The 22481-nt window shown below is 36.7% G+C and overlaps 1 protein-coding gene across 1 annotated transcript in view; it reads right to left on the minus strand.

Annotated features, from left to right (window-relative positions):
• Positions 1-22481, minus strand: part of ERC2 (ELKS/RAB6-interacting/CAST family member 2) — a 302460-nt gene that overhangs the window by 169472 nt on the left and 110507 nt on the right. The window contains exon 7 of the mRNA XM_063411966.1: positions 5992-6159. Coding sequence (XP_063268036.1) covers positions 5992-6159 — 168 coding nt within the window. The remainder of the gene's footprint in view (positions 1-5991; positions 6160-22481) is intronic.

Raw genomic sequence — 22481 nt, forward strand, 5'->3', positions numbered from 1 at the left:
GGAGAACAACAAAATTCAGGACTTCAAGCCTCAGTGGGTCCCAAATTCATTGGAAAGGACAACCATTCAAGCAAAGGCTGGAAAAGTCTATAATGATCCTGAATTTCAATGTTCAAGGATTTACCTAGATTCATAACTTTGGGTTTAGGCTGGATGCACATTCAAATTGGCTTCACAAAATGAATGTATATTATGTGACATATTTCTAGTGATCTTTTATAAACTGTAAAAGCTTAGTAGCATTATGCATTACAAAGAATGGGAAATTAAGCTAAAGAAAAATGAAAAGGATCCCTGCATCTGATCTTAAAGGCATTGTTCTCAGTGTCTCTGTGTACAGGTTGAAAGCATCCCAACAGCTGTTCTGATTAGGCTTAACAGGGATTTATGTTTACCAAACAGTCCCAAAGTTGCATTTGAATGTGAAGAATCCTTGAGGACATATTTTTCTATGTGAAAATGTATTGGGATCAGTAACACCCACCACCCTGGATGAACAATTCACTATTTTTAGTTCAATTTCACTTTCAGACTGTTCTGAAAAATATACCATGATTTGACAAAGCTGCAAGCCTAAATAGCCAATAAAGTACAATTGTCTAATACTCAGTACATGGAACACTGTACTCTTAAAATGGACTCTTATACTCTTATACTCTTAAAGATTCAATTCTTAAATAATACAAAAGTTTATAGTTGCCATAGCAGCTTTGTAACATCAAAACTTTCATGCTACATCAGAAAGACTTCCTAATTTTATTTTTTAACACCAGAAATGTACAGGCAGAACATTTATAGTTTATCTGTTTATCTGTTTTGAAGAATAACTTGTTCAGAATTTGCCATCTGACCCTAGAAATAAAATAGATCTCTGATTTGTGACTGCAAGACGTCAGCTCACATAACAGCCTATTTACAGTGTTCTGATAGAATTTGGCACAGTTAATAAAAGATGTCTTTTGTCATGCCCTGATCCCTTCCCAGGAATACAAAAACATGCTTCCAGCTGATTAAACCATAGGGAAAAAAAATCCAAAAGCATCTTCTATCAGCGACATCCTTGCATGTTCTACTTGTAGCCTGTATCAAGCAATAATACTGACGCAAATTTCTCAGCCCAAGAGTAGGATTCCTTTATTTACACCAATCACTCCTAACCTGGCCACATGTACATTTCCTCTTTTTTAGGAGACAGCCAACAGCAATGCATCCAGTTAATTGTGCAACACAATTTAACACAAACTGGACAATATCACCTAAAGTGCATAGTCCAGCCACTCCAGGTAGAGATTCCAATTATTACATGAGAACTAAGACTTTATGACATTTCCTACAAATGCTAATTAGCTAGTAGGTTAAGGCCCTTAGTCATGTAGCACTTCATCAATCACAAAGCTTAAACTATTAAAGATGGAAACTGTAACATTTTACATGAAAAGTTATGTAGCAAGTCAAGGTAGAATATTATATTAGCCTCCTTTTAGCTAGTGTTCTTTTATGATAGTCCCCACAAAAGAATTTCCACAAGATGTTGTCCTAATATGATCCAGGTCTATACCCTGTGCACTGTTCTTGTCTCAACAGCTACTGTTTTCATCACCAAGACTCCTACTTCAGCATATATTACTGGAGTTTTAAAGTATCTATAGATTCTTAGAGGACAAAACACTTCACTTCTACCCACTGTACAAAAGGCAAACTTTGGGAGCAAAAAGGGACGTCATCCAGCTCAGCACTTTTGCCCTCCAGTGTACAACTCGGCCACATTCATGGAACTGGAATGTTCTGGTAAGAAATACATAAAGATTTCTGAGGTCTGCCCCTCTGCATGCTAAACTGACAGATATGAGGTGTAAGACTAGCTTTGCCAGGTTAAACAAGGCTATTAAAACATCATACCCAACTTTACTGGCACTGAAATGGAACGGTGGTGCCAAAGGTCCTAAAAGAAAGAAATATTAAGCAATATTGCACCTCTGACATTGACATAAGTTTATTATTACTCCATGCCAATCTACCTTGATCCAAATCCTCTAAACACATGTTGCTCCAGTGCTGGGCCCCACTTAAGCCTCAAAATTATACTGAATAGTGCAGCAGCTTTTCAATTTGGTCAAAAATTCCACCCAAATCTCTGCATGGAAGGACAATATACCATCAGATCCTTAACTAGCCCATAAATTTTTCTGTGTCTTTTTACCCTGTGTTCATTCCTGTGGCATCCCATGGGCCTCACCACAGCACTTCTGGGTTTGACTCTTCCACTACTTTGGTAGGGAGCGTTCAACAGAACCTGTCCTGCCCTCCCAGTGTTACAGCTATCCAGAAAAGAGAAGGAACTGCTCCAGTTTCCAAAGCGAGATTCTCAGGGTCTGGTTTTCTTTCCTTTGTACTTTTTTCTCCATACAGCAGATAATGTATATAAGAGAAGGAATACAGACTAGAAATTACATATTTCCAAGTTACATATTCCTTCCTACTCACTTTCAGGTTATTACTGACAGAAATATTTTTAGGCACTATACACAAATTCTTCCTTCTTCAGTTACTTGAATACAACCATTAAAACAAATGTTATTTTAGGCTGAGTGAGGTACTTCAGGCTGAATGGAGAGAAATGTAGCCATCTATCTTTCATCAACAGCTGAAGGCAGGAACACAACTGATTATTCACAAGTCTCATATCAAAAGTAAACAAAAATACAAGGGTATAAAATTTGGTCCTGAATAGAAAGAAAAAATGGAGGGAAGCATTATAATATTACAGCTAGAAGAATCTGATGTCTGGACAGAACCTGCAAAGAAGAACCAGAAGCACTTCCCTCATTTTCAGAAAGGTTTTCAGGAGAGTAAGCACAACCAGAGCAGTCCTGGACAAGGGAGGGTATGTAAACCTAGGGCAATCCATTCCTATTGTTCCACCTCCTGAGTGTCATAGGAAATGGTCCATCCTGCTTTCCACTCCTGAATTCGCCACATATATGTGCACAATGAGAACAAGTTTCTCAACACAGACACATCTGGCTGCCAACCCAAAGTGAAATCAATACTGGAAGATGTGAGAAAAAGTTCAGATGACGAGCAAAAACTGGAGGAAAGCAAAAGTCATTTGCAATCCAGAAGGGAGTTAAAGATATAATTAGATTAAAATAAAGGATAAAATTACTGTAATAAGGATATATTAAATACTTTCCTATCAAAATTTATTCTTAGTTATGCTTGCAATTGGAAAGGCATGCTGTCAAAACTGGAAAGAAAACAGGTATATTGGACAATCTTTTTCTTAAAGCACAGCATCCACTACTACATGCTCTGAAAAGCCCTGAAAAGGGCCTGTTCAAAAATACTGCAATAACAATACCACAGTGCTAGGAACTAGTATTATACATAGTCCAACAAACTGCTGAATTAACACACGACCAAAAGAACAATCTGCCTGTGCTCCAAAAGGACCTGTGCTCCCTTTGCCTTTGGCAGAACACATGGACTGTATATGGTATGAATGCCCTGGGACACAGCTCCATGTGGTGAGAGTAAAGTCATCTAGAACTGAAAGGCACTTGTGCCTGGAAATCTTGAAAAACGAAATAGACACAGAACACTTTCCCCTCTGCATGCAAGTATTGTGAGCCAGAGATGAGATTTCATCTGGTGCCAAGGACACTGGAATGCTCAAGGACACGAAGCATGAGAAGTCATGATCTAATAAGCACTGCCAAAATGGAGCTGAACACTTGGGTTAAACAGACATGTAGATTGGGGTTGGTTTTTTTTTCAGGATGAACGTAAAAGCCTGGGCTTGCATTGGTGACATACAGCATTTTCTACTTCAGAATTGTACACCAGGCACATGAAAAGTAAACACTGAAATTATCATTCATAGCATCATACTCTAGATTTACTTAAATGAGGGGTAAGCAGAGCACAACAATATTTCAATCAAACTTCTCTTTGGTCAAGTGATCTGTGAGTGAATATTAGAAGAGAAACACAAGTAAAAAAGATCCAAATTTGAAAATGTGACCTAAGGATAATTTTAAAAATGTATTTTCCAAATACAACATTCTTCTCCTATTAACAAAATAATGGTATTATGAAAATCTGACATTAGTATTTTTGGGCATGCTAACATCTACACTTTAAAAGAATGTGGTTATCAAAAATGCTTCAGAAAAGCAAATCTACATACAACTTATGTGATGCAAACATAATATTTATGGGGTTTTTTTTAAAGTAATCATCAAAATTCATTCTTCTCTAAGTAAACCCAGTATTTAAGCCATAGCAGAAAAACTGAACTTCACAATTCCCCTAATGAAAGGAAATAAAAACCTCCAAAATAGAAAATGCTACTGGAAGTCTTACTTCCAGTTTTAAAAGTCATTTTTGTACTAGCTCAAATTTTTCACCCAGCTTTTAGCAGGATTTATCCCGTTTTATACTAGAGCTCATGAGGCTATGGCATATTTTACTCCAAGATCTAGTGAAGAGAGAGAGTGAAGCTTGAGAATGATGATGTCCATTAAGAAGCAAGTGCAAAAGAGCCAAGGCCACTGCCCACTCTAATAAAATGGCCATGCCTTATTAAAAACAGGAAAAGTTATGCTGCATATTTCTGAGGACAAAGTAATGACAGATAGTGCTGATAGCTCTGTGATAGTTACTCATCACAAAATTTTCACCACTGAATACACATTCCTCTTACTGACCAATTTCCTCAAGATCTAAGTACAAGAGAAACTGTAAATTGTAGGTTTGTTCAGAGGTTGAGGGGAGGGGGATGTGGTTAAGAATGCAAACAATAAGAAAAGATTAATTCTGTTCTTCAGAATGCTCAAGAAATGTCCAAAACTAGTTAACATTCAGGATAAAAGCCTTGACGTTTGCTTTCTTTTACATGATCAGTATAGCCAACAAGGCAAATATTCAGAAATAGGATTAAAGTGGATGAGTACTTATATTCCAGCTTTGATAGGCTTTATTTCCCAGGCCTGAAAAAGGAGCCCTCTCAGTTTCTGGAAAATAAGAAGTTGGCTTTTTAAATTGGGTGCTTAAGCAACTGCAGACAGAAGCACAAACCACGTGAACCCTGTATGAATCCTGGAGGAAAACCACAGTAACATGAACTACCTACATAATAATACAGTAAGGAGGAGTAGACATTCTTTGAGTGGCTGTAAAAGGAGGGGAGAATAGTAAAATATAGGTGGTGCCAGGAACTTTTCCTCCATTTCTCTGTAGGCTCACAAGTGCATCTCTATATGGTAAATAGTGACACACAGGACACAAACAGTATACACCTGGTAGCATAAATATTCTCGTGAGTGTGAGAAAAAAGGATATGGAAATGAGCACTCTACTACTGCATGCAGAATCCTTGCAGAGCTGCCTGTACAGGAAATTCTCTCCTTACTCCCCCAGGTGGAAACTGTAATGATTGAATCCAACTTCCAAAGAGAGCAAATGCAGTTAGTTAAATTTGTGGAAAATTAAAAGGGAGCCTCCCTTCTTAATGTCGTTATACCACAGGGAAAGCAGATAACTGATTTAATTTAGGTTCCTTCTCCACTCCCCTCCTCTCCCCCAAGAAAGTCCTTCAGGCTAAAAACACAGAATCCCAATCCTTTAGCAGGACCACACACTTTATTTACATTACTTGGAAAGAGTAGTAATCAGTGTTCATAAGGACACTGGAATCCCTCATGCTGAGGGATAAGAAGTTTTATCAGAATTTTTAGTACTTTCCTTATCTCAAATAATTTTGTGACCACTGCAGCATCTAATATTTTTCTGATATAATATATATGATATGATACTATAAAAATGTATCCACAGATAACAGTAAGACATTTTATATCAGAGAATTTTACTATTACAGACTTTCTGCATCTTTTTGACTATAATAAAAGTAATACACTTTAAGAAACAGAAGTATTTCCTTTAAATGTGCCTCAGAAGTTGTTCAACATATCCTTTCATCAGTGGTCTTACCTTTTTCTGAAGGACATTAATTTTTCTTTCTTTTACTTCCAACATGTCTTTCATATCTCGAATTTCCCCAGCAAGGGTTCCTTTCTCTTCTGTGAGGTCTTGAAGTTGTTTTGTTTTTTTATTCAGAAAGGTTTCTTTTTCTTCCAGTCGTAACCGCAAGGCATCAACCTAAAGTAAGTAAATCAAACATATTTAGGGTTCAGTATAGATCATATTTTTTTCTAATACTCTTTTATTCACACTTAAAAAATGTTTTATTTCTCTCTTACGTAATTTTCCAAACTGAATTCTAAGACATTGTTTTACTTGTTACATTTTTCTCCAGTTGTGTTAATTTCACAAGTCTCTTACCAAATGGTTATGACTACTTCTCTGTAGAAAGCACAAAGCCCCATCAAACAAAATAAGGGATATTTAAGGATTTTCCTAAGCAAAATAGTCTGCATATATACCTGGGGGGTTTAAAAAAAAATACCAGAAAGAAGAAAAAAAAAGCCCAAAAGAATTCCAGCAGCCCAGAATCTGTAAATACCCTTGAATTTCTCATTTCTTGCTGTGTAAATATTCAAGTATGAAAATTTGTTATTCTCTTAATGCAAATCAAACAATAATAAAATAGCAGAGATCTCAATTCATTGAAGAAAGGGTATATGTTTGTCTTTAACAATCATTACTACAAGAATCCTACCTGATATGTATTGGTGCCTTCAGGAACACTTCCACTGTTTACATGTTCTGCTTCAGAAAAGCAGCTACAAATGAATTGCTGAGGACCTCTCAGCATATGATACTGGGGGATGGGGAATAGGTGGGAGTAAAGAACAGAGTTCATCCTACATGAGGTTTTTGAAAATCAAGACTTTTTTTTTTTTTTTTTGCTGTGAGGTTCATATTATTGAAAGCTTATTTGTAATTAAAATAATACAAGAAAATGTATACCCACAAAATTCAATCAGTGCTAATAAACATCATGGAAAGCAGAGAACTAAGATAAAGGGAGTGCAATCATTTATTGTTACAGAGACAGCTTTCCTTGAAAAGAGGCTTTTTCTGCACCTCTGAACCATGAGGTGTTCACATTAAGTGGACTCACAGGCTTTCCTTGGCTGCAAGATTCACACCTGAAAAGTCAAGGTTTGGATTGAAAATGTATGATGTAGCAATTTAGAATAATACTCCATCTACAAAAGAACTGCAGGCAGTCAGGCAAGTGAGAAATATTATATTAACTAATCCAAATTTCAAACATTCAAATTTCAGAAAATAAAGAACAAGTGTTAAAAAATTTGTATTTCCTAGACATGCATAAGGTTAACTCATAATAAAAAACTAGATGGAAGACACTGAAAGGGCATAAATGGAGGATTAGAACTTTTAAGTTCTGCAGATGGAACAGTCAGAAAGGGTCCTTCTCTATTAAGCAGTTTGTTCCCTAGTTAATCAGAATACTATGAAAGTGCAAAACAATCAGCAAATGTATATTCATGTATATTCTGAGTTTTGTAACACTAAATTTATTCAAAGAAAAGGATTTTCAATGCCACTTTAAAACTTGGTTTGGGACCAATTTAGATGATCTATTGGATCTCAAAATGCATGTTCTTCCTGCTTTTAAAATGGCTCATTGCCTTTCTAGACACTGGAAAAAAGATTTATATTCCACTGGATTTATTTTATTTTTAAGACTTTTTTTTACAATATCACAGTAATAGGATCTCCCAGCTTGTAAGCAGCGTGCAGTAAGGGATTCAAAGATTACTTTTTCAATTAGAAAACAATAAATAATAGTAGCAGCAAGCTTGCAGACATCTTGTAATGATCATAAAAGACCTCATCTAAATCTCATTACCACATCTACTTTACACCTAATCACTTATTTGCTTCACGTCTGAAAGCAATCCTTGAAGTGAAATCTCAGAAATCTCTGCTGGGCCCTTCAGCTGCAGCTGAGGAGCCCAACAGGACCTTGCAGAAGCTCTCCAAGAGTGGCTCTCCCGGTCGGGCACCGCCAGGCTCATTTTCCAGCTGCCAGGAGGCAGAAGCCTAAAGCTTCAAATCAAGGCAGCTAGAGGTGATTAGGTCCCCAGACAAACAAAACACTAACACCATTCCCCCGTGGCTGGGATAACAAAGCAGCTTTCACAGGTCTGATGCAGTTCTGTCCTGCTTGGCTGAACCTGGCGGTGGCTGAGTCAATAATCTTTTCCTCTCTGCCCATCCACTCCCCACCCCAAGTCCTGAGGAGACAATTTTCTATTCTTCACAAATTTCTTCCCACACACTCTGTCAGCATGGCTCTCTAGATTCAGCTCAGTAATGGGGGGGGATTTTAGGCAATAAAACTTGGGAGCAGGAGGGTGGAGAAGATGAGCAAATGGCTCTAGATGCCCAGAGTGACAACCTGTGTGGGAAACAGAAACAGAGCTCCTGTCCACTCCAGCTTCTCAGACTCAGATCCTGCTTTAGCTTCAAATAAAGTCCTTAAAGCATAACCAAAGTGTAGCTTCAATTGCACTGAGGAACAGCCAAAGAATCTCAATCCCATCAACCCTATTTCACATAAGGACAGTGCAAGAGATGGGAAGGAAAGAGCACAGCATGTCCTTAGGTGGCAGAAAAAAAAATCTTCCAAATACATATCTAGTTTCTTGCATCTCCTCATCTTGAGACTGATACAGCAGAGCACTTTAATTCAAAAATCCACCTACACAATGAAGTATTTCAATGGAATAAGTATATCATCCCCCAAACTAACATTCACAGCAAGAAGCCATTCTGAAAGTGGAGGCCCAACTCTTGAGCCACTGCCAGCCTGGAAGATGGAACAGACAACTGTGTGTGGTCTTGGGTGTGGAGACTGATTTTCTATTCACAGAAATGCAATGTGGAGGTTTAGGAGAACATTGGTTATGTCAGTCATTTTCTCCTTCCCTAAAGTTGTCTTTCTGCCTCCAGTAATCACGAACCAAGACTTTTACATTTCTCATAATAGGAAACAAAACTACCTCAGCCTGAACTGCAGGCAACCTTTCACTATCTGCTCAGCACTAAGGGTGTATGACATCATTGCATAAGTCAAATAAGAACCTCCAAATGCTAGAAAACCAAAATGCTGTTAAATCAGTTCCTCATCTTGTGGAAGACCAGAAGCAAAATATACTACATTTTTGGCCAGGGTGAATTTGCCAATTCAAAGAGACAATAAGAAATTGTCTCTTCCCTGGTACTGTGAATTCACATGTCCCAAAAGCAACACAACGACGAAGTGTTCTAGAGGAAGCATGCCAGCATACTATGAGGAATCTCTTCCATTTTGTTACTACTTCTTTTCCATCTAAGGCATTTTAAATATGATTTAAAAGGAAATTAAATTCAGGTCGTTTTACAGCAACAGATTTATATTTGAAAGGATAAGGATTTTTTGTACACAAAACCCCTCTCTATGGCTTTTCACTCAACATTATCTAATTTTAAGAGTCCTTCACTTAGTTTTCCCATGCTCTGGCAGTATATCTACTAGTAAAACTTGGCAGTCTGAAGAACATCATAATTTTCAAGAAAAATAAAGCAAAACCAGATCTGCTATCTAACACACAGTATTTCAAAGACCTCTCTCCAAGTAAATTGCTTTTTAATTTTGTCTAACTTCTTTTTCCTCAGCAGGTACTTATTTCTACTATTTAATACAATAAACTCTGTCATTTGCTCTGGAAATATGCAACACACTGTAAAAACTTTAGAATTGGGTTATACTTTTGGAAAAAAAGAGTTCATGTAACTGGCAAAAATTGCCAAATTCAAAGTCAAACTTTATTAATCTTCATGTCATCACCCGCCATTCATGACCAGCTTCAGTAGTGATGTCTATTCCTTGAAGTTCCTTATGTTAACTGTTTAACTTAGATGCCATATTACATATATCATTTATGAAAGTGGTTTAGTGCTAAGGAGCTCCATGGGGATGTAAAACACGAACCAGCACTACTGCGTTTCACTGTTAAGAATTATTTACTTTACCATCATAAATAGATACATTTAAAGTAAATGTTTGACTGCATTTTTTTCAACTAAACCTGAAGGTCCTACTGAAGTCCTAAGTGTGCTGTAGTACCACAGCTGGGGTAATGAGAAAAAATTGTAACCCACTGTTAATGCCCCTGCTGAACCACCCCTGTTCCAGCACACACTGCCACCAATACTCGCCGATGTGCCCGAGTCCAGCTGCTCCCCTGTTGTACCATCATTCTCTCCCTTCCTCATGATCACTACGTGCTCCACAGGCCTGTACACATTTTCTGGGCTATTATTTGGTCTCTTAGTATATTATGCAGCCATCTTTTGAGGAAAAACTTCAGTTAATAAAAAAATCTTAAGTTTCTATTAAAGACCTTAGTGCCTGTGTTTATGCACCCACATACATCTGGGGAAATTCTCAACTGTTACTATGAAAACCAATTTAAACCAAGAATAAAAGAACTGTCACTCCAATTTTCCATACAGAAGAACTGAATTATTACAGACAGCATAGTCTCACATGGGTCCTTTTGCAAATATGAGAACTGAACTACAAGTATAGAAAGGCTATCATGTGTCCCAACTGTACTCTCCAGAGCCACAAAAAAAAAAAAAAAAAAAAAAAAAGCCCAAAAAACTTCTATTCTAAAATAAGAAAATACAATGAAAAGTATCTCCTCATCATATTTGTCCCTCATTTTTTAGTCTGGTGTGATAAAGATTATCTTTTTGAAAGCAATAGCAGTACCTGGCAAGCCATACATTCCTTTCTATCAAAAATCTTCTGATGCATGTAAAATTCAGAACATTTTAAAGCTGCAGACACCTGAATGTTGCACAATTAATATGCTTTACACTCTGTTCCAAATTGAAACTCTGGTGAGCTAGCTAGCTTTTTCATTTCACAGAGGAAAATTCCACTTTCAGGCATTATCTCAAACAACCTTCTCATCCATCTATCGCTCTAAGTATTATGGTTGCTCTAGTTCACATTTCAATTCAGCTGATAGTTTATAGGCTTTATATCCTTTAAAGCGTAATATATTTTACTGTTTTATTTCCACGACTTCAGCATTTAAGAACTGACACAAGGGGAAGTGTTTAAAGCAGGTGAGTACGTTGTAGTCCAGGGAAACAGACAGTGAGCAACAGGAGATGTTTTGCAAACACAGGCCAGTGTTGGCTGCTCATATCAGGAGAACAAACTCCTGCCATTTCCCTGACAGGATCCCTGTCATGAGCTCTTTTAGTCCTTCAGTAGAAGGGCAGGAGAAGCACCAGTGTGGTAACACCTCAAAATCACTTACTCTACTCTGTCCTTGAAGATGACACCTAAAATTTTCATAAACTTCCCATCTCTACCATCAACAGCTTTGGCAGCTCTACCCATCTATCTTTATTTTTCTTACATTCTTTTTATCCACCAGTCCAGATTATGCTGCTCTTTAAAAGAGAAAATTGGTTAATGGACAGGTTAAACTACACCAGAAAAGGTGTCAGCTGAACCAGAGATTATAAACAAGATATTAATGGTTCCCTCAGGCAGTAGGAAGCTTTTCCTTGTGGAACATCATATGCCACAAGGAATTCTGATCAGTATACCTTATCAAGGCAGCCAACAGCATACCAACTGGTTTATTCTAATTTATATCTTTGCCTATTCTTACCACTAAAATTAAGTGGTTTAAAGCAAATAGTCCAAAATTCAGACTTTAATATTGTTTAGTTCTAGCAAATTTTGGAAAACACATGAGAACTGTAACTCATGTGCTAATACTTAGAGTTTTTATTAATAAAACTTCCAACACTAACCTTACCTCATCGAATTTACCTCACTGATTTTTATGCTCACTATAAAACTATAGCTATCATTATACTTTTGAATTATTGCAAAAGGAAGCCAGTCATTCCAGAGTCAACGTTATTTAGCAACATAAAGATAGTTATAAATTCAAAATACTTAAAACCAATTTATAAAACTATCAATCTTGGAAGCTTTTAACTTCTGAAATGTCTGTCTTCAATACCATTCAAGTTTTATTGTACTGTAATAGAATAAAAGGAAGTTAATTGGAAGGCCAAAGTGTTCTTTTTTTAAAGCCAAGCCAATGTGTTTAACTGCTTCTGGAAAAAAAAATGTGTAGAATTCCATGAAAGAATCATCAGTAAATATCCATTAATTTTATATATGGTAAAAATAGAATTTTTACATGAACTGCTTTTCTGTTTAGCTTTTTTTACTAGTAGGATTCAGTAATTGAAAATAATTGACACAGCAATGAATATGTGATTTTCAAATGAATATGTGATTTTCAAATGTAACCTACTCAGAATAAAGGAGGTGCCTGTAGGTAAAACCTCTCTCCAGCTGAGCTAGAAAGCCTGTGTTATGGCTTGTAGGGATGAGCTGTATCCTTGACCTGTCTCTCAACTTCACATCTTTTGACTGAGACACATCTCACAGAGAAGAATCTTACAATTCACCCTGTTCTGAAACTAGAGCACCTGGTTGTGTCACCTACTTGATTATCAGACATTCCTACAACAGCAAGTCAAGCTGGAATCAGCTCAACTACAAATTTATCTTCCAGAATCTACAGCCAGCTCATAGAAGAGCGACATAAAACCGCTCGGGCATTATTTTTCATTTATTCATAAGAACATGGTAAACAGAGAAGAAGGTTAATATAATACACTAAACATATATTGCTTATTTTAAGTACAACACAGCATTTTCTCCATGAAATATGCCATTTTGACTCTTGTATCTCTCTTGCCCACATTTTTCCAAAAACCAGGTTACAGCCTTTTGTCTGAAAACTGCTGCATTTTTCATGAGAGTGAATAAGCTTCCCAGATACCTGTAATCCCTCAAATTAAAAATTCACCTCTAAAACTTCCCAAATATAAAAGCTGAGAGTGAAGTCCTTTCTCTCCCAAGAGGCCAGGCTCCATAATCTCCTAGACAATAGGAAATATCAGCTGGTTTGATATGGACCTTGAGTACCAGGAAGAGTTACAGGTCTGCTTCACTCTATGACACGTCCTCAAGCCAAACCTTCAGTTCTCTGGGCCTTTCTAGAACTCAGAACTGTCCCACTGGCTCTGGCTTTTGAGCCATGAAAGGCAAGGCAACCCTCCTGCTTATTTCCCGTGCATATGTGAGCAAGATGATATTCAGGATATTCTAAGCCCTTTAAGAAATTGCTCTGTGAAATACTGTATCACATATATTAATTTATTTATTAAAATGGCAAGGGTTGATTTTTTTTAATACGAAGCACCTCAAACAAAAAGCAGAGTATGCTCCTACTGAAACAAAAGTGTAACTGTTCTGGGTATCTTAGACACTGCAAAAATATTTCCTTCTTTATCCTGGAAACAGAATTCCAAGCCAGTTTCCATAGATTGTGCTGGCTTGTGATAAGAATTCCAGGCAAAGAAAGGCTACTTAGATTATGAGAGGCTCCTGTCAAAATACTAAAAAGGACTGTTTCAGATTCCAAACTGATAACTCCTTATTTATGTCACCTTTGCAGTAACATTTTTTTATGTATTTTAGGTAGAACTGGAACAGGCATTTTATTCTGAAGAATTTCAATAACCACAGGAATGATAGACCTTCACCTCATATTTTAAGTGTTTGAAAAGTTTAAGATGAGTAATGAGACCCAAACAATACTGCAAAACAATGCATGAGATTGGAACTAAGGAAATAAAAATAACAATTCTTTTCATAAATACAGTGATATTAAGAGAGGTTAAATGGTAAATTAAAAATAAAAAGTTATGCAGTAATTAAATCATAAAAGTTTCAGTTGCGGGCTGCCTAACTTTCTAACAAAGATTGCCTTGCCAAATATTTTTACTGAATCCAGTCTGCTGGATCACCTAACAGCAAGTCAGAGATATGTCAAGATCTGATCTTGCATTTGTTTTTTATTCATCTGGAAGCTATAGGTTTACTAGTTTACCACAATTATATTCCATCTGGGACAAAGTTCCTCACGACAGAATGGCATCTGCCTGAGCAAGATAAAGCAAAACTGATAAGTGCTGCTTTTTCTCACAGTCTTGACAGCAAACAAGCCACGTAAAGTCAGATATGAAAGCAATCCCTTTCACAGAAATGGTCTCACACTGTCAAATATGTTAGGGATGCTTTCAGGAAAAGAATCAGCAGAGAAATAACTCTCAGAAACTACTTTCAGAGAAAGGTTTTGGAACCTCCAAAAACCAAGAGTGACAGCCAAGACATGGGGACTAAATAAATAAAGTGTCCTCAACTGAGCTGAACACAGGCCAACTCCGGCTCTTCACCACAAAGGCTTGAACCACAGATCTCTTAACTATTTCCAAGACCCTCTAAGTGATGCCATGGGGATTTTGCCTTTTTTTCTTTTATATGTCCTCTGTATTTTTCACACATATATTTGTAATCTTGTCACCTCTAGTATTTATAGTTAGTTTTCCCAGTAATTTGCCATGGCCTTTCCCTAAGGAGAAAGACAAAAATTCCAGAGTTCCAAGCCCCAGGGGGTACAAGGCTCAGTGCTGTCTTGGCTCTTCCTGGGAACCAAGGCCAAAAACAACTCAACTCTTGAAGATACATTTCCATGGACAACGTACAGCTGGTGCTGAGGGGGACTCCAGAGAAGGGGCTTGACTTGGAGGAATTGCATCCACACTTGTCCTCCTAATCAGCTGCGCTAATTGCCTAAAACCTAAAAAATGTTCCCACCCCTGGGAGGATGGGCTTTTGTGGACATCTTTCCATAACTGCTCCTGAAGGCCTTCAAAAAAATACCCCCTTTTATATTACCTCCTTACTAAAATTATCTCTAGTTTCATTTCCAGGCTGGGCAAAAGACAATGTAAGTCCTGCAGAGGCTTTTTTAAAATAAACTCGATTGAATGTACTATCTGCCAAAAGGAAAAATACGCCAGAGAAATAAAGCTATTATTACATATCGTAAGGAAGAAAAAGAAACAATCAGTGGGGAACTGAGGGGACTATTTAGCTACATGAAAACAACATTTTGTTAAAAAATTTGAGAAGTGTTTTTACACAAGAAGTCAGAGGAGCGCTATGCCACAGAGGCACAAAAAAGTAAATAGTTTAATATAATGTAGAATCAGGACAGCAGGAAACTTGAGCAATTTCTGGAAAGACCTTTAGGAGTAAGATATTTTCCAAGAATTCCCAAGGAAGTATCCATTGTCCCATAATGATAGTTGTTCCACTGAAACTAGTGAAGAATTTTCAAGATTTCTGATAAACAATAAAGAACTGCTATTATAATTTATAATAGTAGGTTGGAAGGAAACCTGCAATATGTTGTGCAGCATCTAAAGAGCAGATACCCTCCAGATCAACTTCTGCTAGCATTATTATTAAGATTATGCAAAAAATCTCATCAGTGCCCCTAGAAAGTGCAGTGTACTCCTACTCAGGTAGCCTGTTTAAAAGTTTCCCATATTCGAAAGCTTGAAGCAAAAGTTCAGCTGAGAAAAAATAAAAAGGACATTTCAAGTAACTTCTTTCAGAATGAAACCTTTCCTTCATTTTATTTCCCAAAAAAGCAAATGTGAGAAAAGATGAACAAAATTCTCATGTAAAGACAAATAGATTCCACTTTTTAAGGGGATAGGAGAAAGAAACCTCTACATATTTTTGTGCACAAAACAAACTCAAAATGTTGAAATACCAGAGTATGACATCTAAATTATACTAAATTGTCAAATAACATTTAAGCTACCAGATGCTGAGCACAGACTGACAACTCTACCTTGGTAAAAACGAGATTTTTTTTAGAGTATTTTAGAGTCCAGTCAGATTACCTCACGTAACCAATCACAGTTGTTTAAAAACTTGTTCATCATTGAATTGGAAATTACTATTCCTTAGCCAATATATCATAGCTGAAAGAAAGAAGAATGTCACCAGTTCACAACAGTGATAAGCAAAATGAATTGGCTGCAATCATTCCTGCAATGAAATCACAATGCAATGATAGATTTGAGCCTTTTCAACATCATAAAAAGGTTATTTTATTTTCCTGATCATCCCCCTAACATTCCTCTTCATCTCTGCTATCTAGAATTAATCTTTCTTGAACCTGGATGACTGCAATTCAGACAAGATTTCAGAGAATACATAAAAATATTCTCCAATTTCTGTAACAGAAATCTCTCTTCTGATACATTCTAGTATCAGATTTTCTAGAGCCACATTTTATTGGTGACTAACAGCAATCCTCTAACACACTATTATTACCTTTACACTTCAATTTTCTAGTTTTTTGTCCCAAAGGGCATAATCCTGCATTTTGTACTCCCCTATCTCATCCATTTTTCTCACTTCAGAATTCAGGATCATCACCAGTGACTCCCATCTCAGTGTCTCCAGGTGTGTGCTTCCAAATTCAGGCAAGATGAGCAATGCAAATATGAAATAAGCCTCATTGCAGTACTCGGTCTTGAGATGGTTCACCAATATTTTTTCCCAACCTGGTCTTTCCTCTTCCTGCTATCTCCATTGCTCCTCTGTTAGCCAATACTTCACCACTTCTATCACTCTTGGACTGAAGCATGTCCCACTTTATACACCTGAATATGGTGCAGCATGGAAAGCTCTCCTAAGATTCAGCTAAATTAGACATTTTTTGTTGTTTGAAGATAGCAGTCTTATTAAAAAAATAATGCTTTAGCCTAATTTAGCCAAATTCATAACCAAAATGGATGCATAGTGGTTCTCTAAAACTGAAAAGGTTTTCTTCTACATCAGGGAAATAATTTTTTATAGCAAATCCAAAAGAGGATAATCAGAGTGAGATATGTTTTTACTTTAAACATAAATAGATTTTTAGTATTTGTTCAAGTTTGCTATCCTGTCTGGGAATGGGAGCGGTAAAATTCAATTCTAAATCCTATGTTATCAATGAAGTTGCAAACTTTGGATTTTGGTCCAAAAATATCACCAGAATTCCTGCTTTTTCAATTAATTATGTTCAAAAGACTTCTGTTGAAAGTTTCTGGACTTGAAACTGTGCCTTTGAAATATTTCTAGGGTGGACTCTTCTAGGATTTCAGCCCTTTCAACAAAGGTTAGCCTTAAGTATAAAGATACAAAAAATACTGGAAATTATTTTCTTAACATGAAGTAGAAACGTGGAAGAAAAATTAATTTTTAAAAAAAATTATTATTTAATCATTCTTAATATTCTTTTTTGTGTATACTATATACATAGTATATATATTTTGAGTTTGTTCTATTTAGTCTATATATAAATAGAACACATATATACACGTATAGGCATATTCATTTATGAACAAATATTACTGCTAAATAATTAGGGTATAAATAATTTAACACAGAAGGAGAGGCTACATGAAATCAGATTTACTAGTCATAGGAATGAAACCGGAGTATGAAAATTCATTCCCCAATCTCTGACAGCTGACATCAGCATGGAGCCTTATAAATCTGCCCATTAAGAAAATTCTAAAAATAAATAAATAAATAAAGTACTGTTCCTCATCTGTTTTTCTTTTCCAAGAAAGCATTTTGAAAGTAATTTTCTCCCAGACATGGATAATTCTGCACATGGGTGAAATTCTGCTTATTTTTTCAACCTCCTCAAAAGATTGAGAAAATAAAGATACATTTCAAGAAACAGGACAATGCAAGCACACAACAGGAATCCTAATGTAAAGTTTAGCATAGATTAACTACATAGGATCTTGCACTATACTATGCAAAGTTAATTGCATTTTTCAGCATATAAGAGTATCACAATACCATCTCTTAAGTGGAAGCAAAGCAAAAAAAAAACAAAACCAAAACCAACCCCCCAGAAAACCTTCACCTTTCAAACCACTAAGTTTTAAAAGACATGTGAAAGGAGTCATAATACTTCTTTCTGCAGCTGCCAAGCTGTCTTAGGGAATTTAGTTTCCAAGTGCCCCTTTAGTAAGGATGTTTCCTAAGAAGTGAAGAGCAGGTAGCTGGCAAATAACAGCAACTATGGAATACTTAATGAATTTATTAAATTAACATCTACTTTAACATTGCATTACAAAAGCTTATCTTTGAATACATAGGTGTAGTAGCTTCTTTGATTTCTATCTCTATAAGAAACAGGGGAGTTTATGTCTAAAATTCCTGAAAATTAAATTCAGGACAGCAAAGTCAGCCTTTGCTCTTCCTGCATGTATTATATCCCCAGTAATACCTCACCAGGCTGGCTGTAAACTTGTGCAGATGCAATTAAGTGCTTCTGTAACTGAAACTTTCTAAACCTTTGTATTATTTATGCAAGAAGAAATATAACCTTCTACTCTCATTCATCTCTGTACTGGACTGCAAGACCTAACAGAGGACTAAAAAAATTATTTAGTGAATTATATATGGAGATGTGATTTTGAATGTAAAGCAAGTATGAAATTGATAGCACAGGGATAAAAGAAAAGTCTCCACACTTTCTTGTGATTTCTTTACATATGTGTACAAATATATACATTTTATATAGACATACATATAAATACTTAATTTCTTCAGCCACTGAAATTATACCATTAAGTATGCTCTTAACTGCATGGTTTTCCATTTCCTTCATCTTAATTCCAAGTACCTGTCTAAAGATCTAAATTGACATCATTATCCTAGGAACATGTGAGACTAAATGAATCTAGAAATAATCAAATGCTTTGACCTTAACAGGTCTCCTGTTTCAAAAACATTTAAAAGTGTGCAAAAGACTGACTTCAGGTAATCTCACTCTTAAACATAATCTACTATTTCATGTACAAATAAGGGCTCTTTTTCAGCACAACTCCTGGTTACAATTAATCAGAGTAAATTATGCAAGTTTTATATATTCATATTTTTCCTGTGACTTAGACAACATTAAGCATCTAAGGAATACAAAGATGCACTGAATTAGCCTTAAGGTCACATGCTATAAAAATCATTAAGCCACTGAAATAGGGGAAACTTTGAAACAAAGGCAGGATCATGAGTTTGCAAGTACAGTTCTACAAAAAGGAAAATGTACATCATATATCAAAACTCATGTACAGAATACAGCCTTTAAATAACAGCAGCAGCTTTTCCCTGGTCAAGTTTTCAACAATGGGTTGCAACTCTCAACACTGGTCTAAAACTTTCTTGTCTTATTTAGAAAGAAATTTATTCAGGATTTCTCTCTAGCATGACACTGGTTGAGAGAGCAAGTCAGGCAACTGCACATCACACAAAAGTTCCAATCTTTCTTTTTTAGCTTTTAATGGCAGATGCCTGATTATGACACTACAACAAATATCTTTGAACTTTAACACAGTTAAAGGAAAAGAAAAAACCAAAATCCTAAATACGCAATTCATAAAGCAGCATATTTTCCTTAATTAATTTTTTCAACGTTTACAATATCTTTACTAATTCTCTGTAACTGGATATGTTCTGGATCCATTCTCAGAGAATCTGTGTAGAATAAACATTTGAAACATCTTAAAGACTAACTAAAACCATATTTCTACTACACTGCAAGGCAAATGATTTTTGGATGTTTTGCATTTTTATGCAAAATAAAGCAGCTGTAATTGATAAAAACCAATCAAGCTAATTTAAGTCATTCATGTCCAGGAGGTTCTCATCACTTGTGTAAAAATGCTCTCACACTCACTCTAAGACTTTACCACAGCAAGCACCTCCCCCAAACTCAAAATTTGATACCATAAAGTCTCCTCTGCATCTTATGCAACAAAGAAAAGAAAATATAATTCTTATGGAATAAACATATTTTTAGTTTTACCCTACAAATCAAAGTTCTATGTTTCATTTGAATAGAAACTTAGATTGTTAGTACCACTTGAGCACAAATATGCCTCATCCCACTACAGCAACACTGTACCTTTAGTGCACATCAAGGCACTGGGTCAAAGGCAAAGTAAACTTCTAGCACTGAAAATGCACAACTGTTACCCTCTAATACATAATCAGGATTACATTACTGAGATCATATGTTTTGAACTTATTTTTTTGATTTATCAATATGGCATATTACAGCTGCCATCCTGAGTTCTCTCTCAGCTGCTGTATTTGACATTTTAAATGATGGAAGTTTATCTTTTTAAATTTTGCATTATTGCCACTACATTTGAAACCTATGAAACTATAACAACTGCACAAGAACTCTTTCCTAGATGGGCAAAATCAAACGTTACAGATCTGAAATCTGTGTTTGATTCTTACCCATTTGGCCAACCCTCATGTGCATATGACTGTGGACACTTTTCAGCCAGCTCAAAAATAATGAAATAAAGAGAGGCCCTGAACTTCCAAGTATGCCATGTCCTTATTCCTGTTCCCTTTGAGATGATTATGGGGTTCAGTGCAGTAACTGGAGATGGAAGCAGAGAACCACATCACCCTGCCCTGGATCTCTTTCTCCTCCATGAAGAGGTGAAATCGGGTGACAGCAGATGCCATCTGATTGACATAAACTGCTGCCACAGCTTCTCTGCATGTTCTTTTTGAGAAGTTGCTCACCAAAACCATCTGCTCCCTGTTCCAACAGAAGCAAACAAGGAAAATACAATATCAAGAAAATCCATCTATAAGTAATCCTGCAACTGACCAAGACAGGGCTTGAAAAACATACCCTCAATTTCAAATCATAAAAACTACACCTATCTTTGTGGAGAAAGATAACTTCCCAATCATATTTATCCTATAGTTGTCACAAGGATTTTCACTGAATAGGAAAGGTTCTCTTTATTAACAGACTACTATGCTGGGATTTTTTTTTAATACACTGAACTGTTAAATACCATATCAAATATTAAGATGAGCTTTTCATCAAACTGTTTATCTTAGAACAGTAAGTGGATAATAGTTCTTGGGCTTATGTATGTCTAATAATAACTATTGGAATATTATTAATTAACTATTAATTACACATTGCCACTCCAAACTCATGGTCTAGAAATGCTTCTTTTGGTTATGCAGCAGAACAGAAAATTCTTCACAATAGCCAAGCCAGCAAGAAACAAAGGCAGCTAACTGGAACAGGCAGCACATGCCTTGGGGACGTGGAGCCAGTCTCTAGAACACACTGAGCTCAGCTTAGACAGTATGAGTCCAACTGGAGGTCCCACCAGGATGGCCAGGAACTGACACACAGAATGTACCTGCAGAAGCTGGGCACCAGGTCTGTGCCCCCTGGCAAAACAGCCACAGCCAGGTCTCAGTGCTGTCTTCAGCCATTACTGAGTGGAAGGGCATGAGGACACAGGGCCAGACTCTTCTCAAGGGAGCGCTGGGCAGGGATGAGCATGTGGAACTTGAAAATTACACCTCGATATAGGGAAAACATATTTTTGGTCTGGTTTTTGTTTGGCTGGTTTTGGGGTTTTTTTTTACCACAAGCTTGGTCAACTACTGAAACAGACGTCTAAATAGGTTATGGAAAATTCAGCCCTGAGGTATCCAAAATTTGTCTGGATGCCATCCAGAGCAACCTGCAATAACTAAAACTTACTTAAATCAGAAGCTTGGGCTAGACAGCCTCTAACCAGGACTGACACTACCCGGTGGAGCACCCACAGCCCAATCCTCTCTGACGATTTCCCCATGACCACACAGCAGCTGGGTGGATTGAGTATGAAATGCACACAGAAGAAAGAGTTAGAAGGTCCCAGAATTCCAACTATCCTGTAATTTTGTTCATAAGGTAAGTGGTAAGAATTTGTGTACCTGAGCTTTTACCATCCTTTACACAATGAAGTTGAACAAAGATGATCTCTCAAGGCTTCTATTTGCCTAAAAAGCATTAAAACCACTACAGAAAGGATTATTGAAAAAGAGAGTTTGCCAGTAACCGCAAAAGATAAATACTATAACAAAAAATGCTTAATTATCCAACAAACATAAACACAGGGAAACAGTTCAAATTAAACTATCAGCAACTCATCAAAAATACAGCTTTTCTTGGGGAGAATTTACCCAGAAATTCATAAATCCATGATAGTTACTCCAAATCACCTTCTTGTCTGTCATATATCTGGAAATGGCTTCCAGGATTACTCCTTCTTTATTAGGACCCTTCCAGGGATCAACATAATCAGTAGAAGTTCCCTGGATCGTCCTTCTTGCATTTTGTAAGACACTGGCTTTCTCCCAGTTCTCAGAAACCTCTCCCAATTCCCATCACTTTCCAAGGGTAACTGACACAATGCCATCAGCCCTTGCAGGTGCATTCCAGCAAGGCCTAGGGAGTTGTACGTGTCTGGTTTCTTTGACTATCCCCTGATATTTATGTATAAGCTGATCTTCCCAGATCAAGGATAAGTTTACCTGGCACTGGATTTCTGTAGCCGTTTTGGAGACCCAGGATTGCCAAAGGTTGGCGTTTCTAGTAATGCTCAAGGTGAGCAAGGTATTCAGTACCTGCACTGTCTCCATCTCCTTTAGGATC

The sequence above is a fragment of the Prinia subflava genome, chromosome 14 (assembly GCF_021018805.1).
Source record: "Prinia subflava isolate CZ2003 ecotype Zambia chromosome 14, Cam_Psub_1.2, whole genome shotgun sequence".
Taxonomy (NCBI): domain Eukaryota; kingdom Metazoa; phylum Chordata; class Aves; order Passeriformes; family Cisticolidae; genus Prinia; species Prinia subflava.